The 10,685-nt window shown below is 37.1% G+C and overlaps 1 protein-coding gene and 3 non-coding genes across 4 annotated transcripts; all 4 read right to left on the reverse strand.

Moving 5' to 3' along the window:
• Positions 1–1,559: 1,559 nt before the first annotated feature.
• On the reverse strand, positions 1,560–3,955 carry LOC118484788 (ankyrin repeat-containing protein ITN1-like). Its single transcript, XM_035980782.1, has 2 exons — positions 3,363–3,955; positions 1,560–2,472 (listed from the first exon to the last, which is right to left on the reverse strand). The coding sequence occupies exons 1-2, from the start codon at positions 3,933–3,935 to the stop codon at positions 1,687–1,689; spliced, it is 1,359 nt and encodes a 452-aa protein (XP_035836675.1). The 5' UTR covers positions 3,936–3,955; the 3' UTR covers positions 1,560–1,686.
• Positions 3,956–6,719: 2,764 nt separating this feature from the next.
• TRNAT-AGU lies at positions 6,720–6,793 on the reverse strand. The gene has a single exon. It is a non-coding gene; the product is annotated as a tRNA-Thr (tRNA).
• Positions 6,794–8,809: 2,016 nt separating this feature from the next.
• On the reverse strand, positions 8,810–8,883 carry TRNAT-AGU. The gene has a single exon. It is a non-coding gene; the product is annotated as a tRNA-Thr (tRNA).
• Positions 8,884–9,347: 464 nt separating this feature from the next.
• On the reverse strand, positions 9,348–9,421 carry TRNAT-AGU. The gene has a single exon. It is a non-coding gene; the product is annotated as a tRNA-Thr (tRNA).
• Between the last annotated feature and the right edge of the window lie 1,264 nt (positions 9,422–10,685).

A 10,685-nucleotide genomic window follows, 5' to 3' on the forward strand; every position in this document is an offset into this window, starting at 1 on the left:
AACATATTGTAAAAAAATATAATATAATATAAATATGTTAAACGGGTTGACCAGAACCTAACCTGTTAACTTAAACGGGTTCGCGGGTTCAACTTGAAACTGACCCGAACCCGTTTAAACTGAACCTAAACCCGCAAATTTCGTGTTAGGTTCGTGTCGGGTTTTCGGGTCGTGTCAGAAATTCAACCCCTAATACTAACCCTGGTCTCTAATCCCTTCTAATGGGTTCTCGGGAATGTGTGCAGGTCCGAAGCGGATCAGAGAAGATGGCCCGTCCCCTTGACCGCTATAATGATCCGGATAGCCTCTCGGTGGATTTTTGTAGCCACAAGTTTTGTAACAGGACTTAATCCTAAATACAAACTATAAGTTTCCCTATTCAAACTAAATGGAGTAATAAGTATTCTATTCACAAAATCTCAAAAGATAACTATTGGACGCATCACTTCATATAACACAGTTAATGTGTTGAGATTCACTGTTGCCACATTGTTTTTGAGGTGATACTGATTCACTAGTTCAACATGGACCGGGTCATTACCCTTTTGGTTAGACCACATATAAGTTATGTTCTTTTTTGTTTCCAAGTTCGAATTGCCTTCTTGCTTGTTGTGTGTGGTTTGCTCATGATTGTCTAATACCCTTTCCAGCCTCGCTAAGCTACTCTATTTCGACAGCGTTTCAAAGTTAGCTCTTAGTACCGGTGAAGGTTGTGAATGAATCGAAAGAATATGAACAAGTCTATATTTGTATTCGTTCACCGAATGAATTAACAAACACAAATACATGAACACGCATATTTTTATGTTCATATTCATTTATGTTCATTTGTTAATAATATTATACAATCACAAATAAACATAATAAAACATAAACAAACACAAATACAAATACAAATAGATTGATGAGGAGCTGATTTAGGAGTTGACAAACTTTTATTTGGACCAAGTAGACGGGGAGAGTCATGATAGAAAGAGCCAAAACTTTAAACATAAATAAGTTGGGCTAGGAGTGGAATTACTAGACACGTTACCAGTGAACGGAAATGTCTCGACAAGCCGGTTCACTTGGCAAAACAAGATTTGTATTGTTGGTAAACTTTTTTAAAAAAATTAATTGATTCCTCGGGCATTGGTAAATTATTGGTGATACCTATTTGTTTAGTTGGCTGGCGTCGAACTGCCATCCGAAAATTTATTTTCTGAAAAATACCCATTATTTTGGAGATAAAAATTGGCTCTAAAATAAAGCATTTCGAGATAAAATTTGGCTCTAAAAATAAATCATTTTGAATTACACAATATACACATACTAGGTTCTTGTTCTCAAATTCTGAGTTGTATACTATTGAAATTTTTGGAAGAACCACCGAAATAATTCGATCTGAAAATGATTACACGCCTCTCAGATCATCCGTTGCATTCTAACTTCCTCAACATAGATTAAGTATTCCTTACATATAACTTATTCCTTATATTACTATATCTAAATCATATATTTGAGATGTGAACAAGTAATTCTACACCTCTTAAGTTTTTGAGCAATACAACAAATGAAAATTTATTTTGCAACAATCACAACTATTCTCAAATTCTCTTAAAGAGTCTTGTGTACATGTGCTATATGTTGATACATCACACCTACACATCTAAGGTTTCAATGGCTAAATATTTTACAAGTTTAAATTTAAGTATGGTCCATGATAATTGGACCCAAGATGGCCTTCTTTCTAGAGTTTGGTAACTTATGGAAGATTTCCATCAGCCGAATGGCGTGTCCCCCAACTAGTAATGTCATCAAGCCAATCCAAACCAACACGACACCATTTACTACGTTCTTAAATGTCTGTGCCTCGGGTTTTGGTGTCAAAACCGATATGGCAACTGCATAACTGATTGACATAGAGGTAGTAGCAATCCACATAATAACCATTAGAATCCACAAGAAAACCTTATGCCTTAAAAAAGGTAATCCACTAATAAGCAACAAGATGATGCTAAGAGTCGAAACAAAGGCCACCGTGTTGCAAACTAGAAACGTATGGTAATAATTCGGATGATTGTATAACATGACAGCCGATCCAGCCTGCGCGATTGAGTTGTCTTGCCAAACGCCACTCGGAGGATTAGTGCCTGCTTGAAAGGCCATGGTTGCTATCAATGATGCCACAACCATCAAAGTGTTTCTCTTCTTGTCTAACCAATCATCATTGTTCTTCGACTCTTTTTTTAACCGCGGTGTGTCATAACGCCTCATGTTCTCATCCCCTATTTGGCTTCTGGGATTTTGAGGAATTTGTCTAAGAAAAATTTCTTTTTTCGTTTCAGTCTCTCCTGCACGCATTAGACATCGTTTGATCTGTTGATCTTTCGTATCTCTAGGACCTTGAGCCAATATATCCATCGCTGTTTCCCCGTTGGTGTTTGACGCGTTCATTTCTACCGTTGTATTCAATAGCAAGAAGTTTACTGTCTAACAGATGTTCAAGATAGAATCAGTTAAGTCTAAATTTTGTATATACTTTTTAGAGTAAACTACTATTTTGGTCCCTGAGGTTTGGTCACTTTTTCCACTTTAGTCCAAAACTCAAACCTTTTACATCTGGGTCCCCGTGGTTTCAGTTTTATTGCCATTTTGGTCCAAAAATGAAATCAAATCATATTTGTCTTATAAAATTATGAGTCCAAAAATCATATTTATTGTCATTTTGCCAGTTTACTCCAAAGGTTTCATTTTTAACCTGTGGGTCCAAAAAGGTTTCACAGTTGCCATTTTAGTCCACTTGGTTAACTTCATCCATTTTTTCTGTTAACGAGAAGGCCAATTCGGTCATTTTGTATGTAATTCTGTTAACTAAAAGGGCAATTCAGCCATATAAAATGACCGAATTGGCCTTCTCGTTAACAGAAAAAATGGATGAAGTTAACCCACTGGACTAAAATGGCAACTGTGAAACCTTTTTGGACCCACAGGTTAAAAATGAAACCTTTGGACTAAACTGTCAAAATGGCCCAAACCACAAGGACTAAAATGACATTTAACTCTAAAATTATGTTATTTTGTCATTTTCCTCAAGAGCAAATCATGTCATATTTGTCTTATAAAATCTGGTATTTATTTATAAAAAGAAATGACCATTTTGCCCCTGAGGAAAATGACAAAATAACATAATTTTATAAAACAAATATGACCTGATTTCATTTTTGGACCAAAATGGCAATAAAACTGAAACCACAGGGACCCAGATGCAAAAGGTTTGAGTTTTGGACTAAATTGGCAAAAGTGACCAAACTATAGGGACCAAATGGCAGTTTTATCTAAAGAAGTCTTGAATATGATGGATAACATATTGTTATGCATACCTCAATTTGTTTGTCAGCAACAGCAAGATGTAGTATAGTATTGCCATGAGAATCTTTAGTGTTTACAAACTCATGATCACCCATAGTCTCTATTAACAACTTCAAAACCTCTAGTTGGTTATGCTTCACACACAAGTGCAAGATGGTCTCCTGCTGCACCATGGCTCTAGCCGCATGAGGTTGAGCTTGCACCAACACTTTCACAACTTCACACTGTCCTTTAACGGCTGCAACATGAAGCGCGTTTCTCCCATCGCGGTCGCGTGCAGTACAAGTCTCAGGGTTAGCCGATAACAACGCTTTAACTATATCCACATGGCCTTTAGCAGATGCTATATGAAGTGGCAAGCGTCTTTGCGAATCGCATTCCATACAGAGTTTCGGCTTTCGGGTTAAGATCTCTTTCACAAAACCAATGTGTCCAAGCATAGATGCAATATGTAGAGGCATGTCATCATGCTGGTTTAGGGTAGCTTTATCAAGAATTAGTGGATCTTTTTGGAGCAACATTTGCAAGATGTTTATGTTTCCTTCTAGTGATGCTTCATAAAGAAGTTTCTCCATTCTCTCCATGTTTCTCAAATGCAGAAAATAGAAAGTTTTTTTTATATAAATGTTTGCTATATAATATAGCATATCTAATTCTTGACTGAGGGAAAATTCCTGTCTACTTTTATATTTTTCTACAGTCAATTTATGTAGGTGAGAGATTTGTTCCAACTGAAGCTTCTTTGAACAAGTCTTAACTATATTATAATTGGTACAGCTACTCATGCTGTTCAAAATTAATCTAGAAATTTGACTGTTCACTTATTTTGACAATTTAGTTTTAAAATATATACACTTGGTACGATGATTATATATATGTTTTTTTTTTCCATATTATAATAGCAGATAATATAATTTAATATTTGTTGATAAAAGTTTGACTAGGTATTACCATGGTTGAAAAAGTCGCTAGGCACTCCCTAGTCGGTCGATCGGGGAGTTGAGAGTACTCAGCCTAGGCGGAGAGTACTCGGGGAATTCGGACATGTTAAATTATAAAGAAATTAGTTTTCAGAATTTAAATATGTCAAATAAAATAAATTTGTTAATATTTATAACAAAATATGTGAAAAATATATTAATTCTTTAATTTGATAGGCATAGAAATTATGTTTTATTATTTTTTTAAGTCAAACACACCCCGAGTTGACCTACTAAATCCGATTTTGGCTGAGATTGATCGCGTTTGATCGGTTCTGACTAATTAGGCGGAGTTGAAGAAAGTCGCATCGGCAGCTTACCTTGTAGCGACTACGTGGGGAGTACTCGGCCTTGAAAACCTTGTTTTACAACCGTGGGTATTACAACCATACTTTTTAGTTATGAATTAATTTAATTGCTTATTGTAACCAATTAACAAATTATAGTAATTAGTCAAAATCTAACGAAGTTATTCATCATCATCATACATACTCAGTAAATCTCATCAATAGCAAAGCTAAGGTAGGGTCTGAGGAGGGTGAGATGTAGACATCCTTACCTCTATCCCGTAGGAATAGAGAGGCTGATTCCAATGAGACACCTTAAATTTTAAAATACATTTAGACTTTCTAACGAAGTTATTATATACCTTAAATTTTAAAATACATTTAGACTTTATGTTTCATATGTGCTCATTTATATTGACAGGTAGTTTGACTTTTTAATCGGTTGAACAGTCTAAGACCAAAGGGTGTGGGGATCGCGCCCCCCCCCCCCAAGGCGCCACGCGTCCCCCTCGTCTCACACCACCCCCTCCCCCTCGTCACGTCGCAAACGGCACAAGCAAGACGAAAGAGACGAGCTGGTTGTTTGAAAAGTGGGCCCCATCAAGTTTGTTCTCTCTCTCCTTGTATTATATATTGGTTTTTAATTAAATTTGGGTAGTCCCCAAGGGGAGGGTCCTCCACCCCATGTGACGTGGCGCCTACGTGGCGGATAGTTCCCAAAGTAGGGGTGTGCATGGGTCGGTTTGGTTCGGTTTTTACTATTAACCATAACCATAACCGCTAGTTCGGTTATGGAGTTTTGGTAACCATAACCATAACCAAACTTCAGTTATGGTTAATCGGTTATGAAATCGGTTATGGGTCGGTTTTGGTTAATTTCGGTTAAGTAACCAAGCAAGGTTTGAAATAAATAGGGTTGTGCCCGATTTGAACTTAGCTTGAGCCTATCTTATAAGATAACGGAGACTAAACTTTTTGATGAAACTCCCAATTTAGGGTTCTTTTTAATAAGGTAATTATCAAACAAAAACAATTATGGCCATAACACCTTAGTTCTTTATCAAAATAAATGGGCATCTACATCAATATCATTTTGTTACTAACATACTTTTATCTTAGTAAAAACCCTCTATATGGTTTTGTAAAACACAAATCCATTATATAAAGTTAACATCACAAGTTCGGTTCGGTTTCGGTTATATCGGTTAACCAAAGCTTGATAACCATAACCATAACCGATTGAGTGGTTATACAAAGTTTCATAACCATAACCATTGGTTATGTTGGTTATCGGTTATTAGTGGTTCGGTTATGTCGGTTATGGTTCGGTTATCGGTTATGGTGGTTAATTTGCTCACCCCCAAAGTGACTACCCAAACCACACCCTATTAACAAAAGAATATAAATTCCTACATACACATTATTTATTTTGAACTGCAACATACATGTACTTCAGTTCTTCATTCCAATTGTGACACAAGTCTATTACCTCGCCTCATACCCGTTGGACATCCACTACTCATTGTCCATCCGGTTCTCAGGTTTCCCACAGATATCGGGCATACCCATTTATGATTTTACGTGGTTAAAAATCACCCATTGAGATACCCATCTTTTGAAACCCAAGTAAAACATAAAACTCGATAGTACCCAACAATTTTCGGTCACAAGGGACATGATGCTAGTCTCTTAACTAAGAAATGAAAAGCGATTAAAACACAACAAATGAAAAGCATTTCACATATGATCTAAACGCATATTAAACAACTGTATAGGCCATTTTTGCTTTTGACCATCAAAACCGACTGCAGTTACCTCCAGTAAAATGTCAATGCTACGATGTTCAACTCCGCGTGCAATACAGCTGTGTGAATCTATCTTGACTGCTGGGTTGACTTCACTACAACCACTGAAGAACTCTCGGTGGTCAACATCTTGGATGTTAATGAAATGGGTACACATAGAAGAATTAAACACATGAGTAATTCAATGGTACATTTAAACACTTAAATATAACGAGCACATGGTGTCATGAAAGTTAACTTGATCTTTAAATGATAGTTTATGAAGTAAAAAACAAAAAAATATACATTGAAAAAAGTGCTTTCATTGAGAGTCGAACTCAAGACCTCCCGCTTACTAAACGGGTGCTCTAACCAACTGAGCTATGAAAGCAACTTGGCCTAAATCCCCAGGTTTCCTTTTTATTTTAACAAACTATCATATCATTCCAGTACTCCACCACAAAAGTGGATAACGCTGTACTGTTTCATCAGTATCACTCGCTGTAGTCTTATTACAAAACAAGGTTCTATCAACAAGGGACAAGTGCAAGCGGGATTCGGGGTTGTTTCGTTCTCGGGTTTAACCCTCCAAGACGTTGAGCCACGTACCAAAAAGTTGAACAAAGTTAACGAACTAGTGGTTTGTTTATAGCTTTTCTGCCCACACCTCATGTTATGAATATTCTTTTTGGTTTGTTGATAAACTTCCAATAATTCAATGCTTGTTTAGAATGAGCTATGGTAGCAGGTTTTTGTTGAAGAGCAACGAGTTACAACCGTTTGTGCTAGATAAGAATTATAGTACCTCGTTATAGGTCCCCAAACGGGATTCATGGTTAAGACTAGATTCGTGCTTAAAATGTGAAAGCACATCGATATTTTGGGAAAAGTGTATTTAGTCCTTGTTCAAATGGTGGCATCAAGAAAAGCGTGACTGTTATGAATAAAGAAAGCTTTGATCTTGATCACGAAAGATAGCTTTTCATTAGCAATATAACCATGAAGCAGATGAGGATGAACATAAGACCACCCGTGGGGGATTTTTGGGCGTTTTCCCCCAAAAAACGCCCCTAATGCCGGAGAACCGCCCCCTGGGTGTCATTTTCAAAAAAATGCAAAAGGCGTCCTTTAAAAAACGCTATTGGCTGTGGCTCTTGTTTCAAAATCGGACCGTTAAACAGTCAAAAGTAATAAAGTTTATTTTTTTAAATTTTATTCACATTTTTACCTATATAATAATTGATGGGGTAATCATTGATGGGCATTATCCCACTACACCCATTTATGAAAAACGCCTCATAATGCTCCTTTGCTGACTGGACTGCCACATGTCACAAAACGCCCAAGGGTGGGGGCATTATTTGGTTTTACCACTACACATGGTCTAAGGTGATGATGATGACGGACCGTTTGAGATCATTGGTATGTTACCAAAACAATCAGACAGATTTCTGATTCAAACTGCTGAATCGATCTATTATCTGGGAATCGAGCGAAAGTAACCAAGAACCTCCTGATTCAAGACATCAGTTTTTGTTTGTGTGATTAAAGTCATCAGAAACCCTTTCTGCAATTCGATAACCAATTTGAAGCAAACCCAATACTAAATAAGGAAATCTGTCTACAAGTTCATGGTCTCAATATTCAAACCCTACAGATCCTCTACACAGTAGTATATCACATTAGATTTGATCATTTCTGTTTAAAGAAAATATAATGATACCGAATGTAATGTAAATGATACGTGATTGAAGTATAAATATCTGAGAACCATTTTATTCATCGGTGCTGGTGAATACGCTATTTGTTGAATAACTTATACTTATAGTAAATTCATCAGTGGTGAACAAAATAGTTCCTGATGTCATTTGAACCCATTAATATGCATGCGTATATGAGTGGGATTTTACTAAGGGGCTGTTTGTTTAGCTTTTAATGCTGGTTCAACACTTAATGTTCAGACTGTTTGTTTCGTGAGCAGATGTCTGAATGATTATGGTTAAGCATTATAATGAGTATGAATGGTTAAGACCTCTAATCTGAATTTGTCAGACATTTGTCTCTGAAAAGGTTAAGCATTATACTGGCTCTTAATGGTTCAGACCTCTTACTCTCTTACTGGTTCAGCACTTAAAAATTCAGAAATTGTCAAACAGCCCCTCAAGGTTGCCAAACAGCCCCTCAAGGTTGCCAAACAGCCCCTCTTAATGACTATTTGTGTGCATATATCCGTAACAGCCCCTTTTAATGGCTCAGCACAAAGTTGCCAAACAGCCCGTAAATCTGGGTGTTGATCCCTAAATGCCACATTATCTCCAAGATCTGAAAGCGGCCTAAATAGTTTCAGTGTTTTGAGAATCTGAAATAAAATAAAAATAAAAAAGAATAAAAAAATAGACCAAAAAATTGCTTTCATTGAGATTCGAACTCAAGACCTCCCGCTTACTAAACGGGTGCTCTAACCATCTGAGCTATGAAAGCAAAATCTGATATACATTCCCACATCCCCTTCTTATTTTATCAAATTAGAGTTCCCCACCACAAGAAATGGATAAGGGTGCACCACACATCAGAAATAGCACTACAAGATGATTATGTTTCTAGCCATAACATCAGAAATCAAAGGCCCCTGATATCTAAAAAAAATATAGAGTAAACTTCCGTTTTGCTCCCTGTGGTTTGGTCATTTTAACGGTTTTGCTCCAATAGTTTAAAAATAGCCATTTTCCTCCCTGATTTTTCTAACTTATCTTCATTTTGCTCCCAGCCTCTAACTCCATTAGGGAGCAAACTGGCGACAAACTCGAAAGATTAGGGAGCAAACTGGCGACAAACTCGAAAGATCAGGGAGGAAAATGGCTTTTTTAAACTATTGGAGCAAAACCGTTAAAATGACCAAACCACAGGGAGCAAAACGGAAGTTTACTAAAAAATATATCAAAAACTGCTTTCATTGAGATTTGAACTCAAGACCTCCCGCTTACTAAACGGGTGCTCTAACCATCTGAGCTATGAAAGCTAGTTGACATTCATCTCCTACATTCCTCTTTCATATTACAAAACAACCATTTCTCACCTTAAAAAGTGGATCAGGTTGCAATGGTGTGCTGCACGTTCCCCGCCAAAAGACGATTACAAGTCTAACCATGACTTCAAACATCACCCCATCCAGAAACAAATGTAGAAGTCTACTACTAGCCTAAGCTGTCAAAAGTTGACTATCTAGGGTCAAAGTTCAACCCCATCCAGCTCATGTCCTTGCAGTGTTTAATATGAGGGACTGCTTCAACAGTATCAGTTCCGGTTCTCAAAAACGGTGGAGCAAGGAAACAAGGTTCAGTTGATATGGCCCAAGTGCAAGCTGGAATCAGGTTGTTTCATTCTAGGTTTTCTAGAACATCCACGGGTTTAACCCTGCAAGACCTTGAACCGTGTACCCAAAGGCTATGCAGTTAATGCAGTAAAATATTGGATATCGGTCAAAGACCGATATTTGAGATATAGGTTATCTCGGTGAGATATCGGTAATTTTAATATAATGCAAAATTTACATATATAGCAATTTAACAATAATAATTCAGTGATATATCGGTTATATCGGTCAAATATCGGTGATATATCGGTTATATCGGTCAAATATCGGTGAGATGTCAGTTATATCAGTCAAATATTGGTCAATATCGCCGATAATATCGGTACCGATATTCTGACCAATATTTGACACCGATATTTTACTAGGGGACCGATATAACCGATATCTCACCGATATATCACCGATATTAACTGCATAGCCCAAAGGTTGACGTTGACCATGAACTAGCTGCATTCTAAAGGTCAAAGCCAGCAAGTACATTTCTGCCCACACTTTCCTGTTATGTGTATTCTTTTCGGTTTATTGATGAACTTCATTTAGTTCAGTGGTTACTGCAAGATGTTCCCAATAAGACCACCCGTAGTGGGGGGTTTTTTGCCGTTTTTTCCCCAAAAAAACGCTCCATCCACGCCGGACTTCCGCCGCGTTTTTTTCAAAAAAAAATGCAAAGGCGTTTTATATAAAACGCCGGATTTGTCGCGCTTTTTGAGTTTCGACCGCTGTCACAACGGTAATAAAAAAAAAACGAAATATTATTAGTTTTAAATTTAAAAGAAAAACAAAAAAAATAATAATTGGGTAATCATTGGATGGGGCATTATTGGGCATTATACCACTACACCCATTTTAAACAAATGCCCCATTGCTGACTAGACCGCCACATGGTGGATCATGCCCAAGGGTGGGGCAT

Source organism: Helianthus annuus, chromosome 12 (genome assembly GCF_002127325.2).
Source record: "Helianthus annuus cultivar XRQ/B chromosome 12, HanXRQr2.0-SUNRISE, whole genome shotgun sequence".
Lineage (NCBI taxonomy): Eukaryota > Viridiplantae > Streptophyta > Magnoliopsida > Asterales > Asteraceae > Helianthus > Helianthus annuus.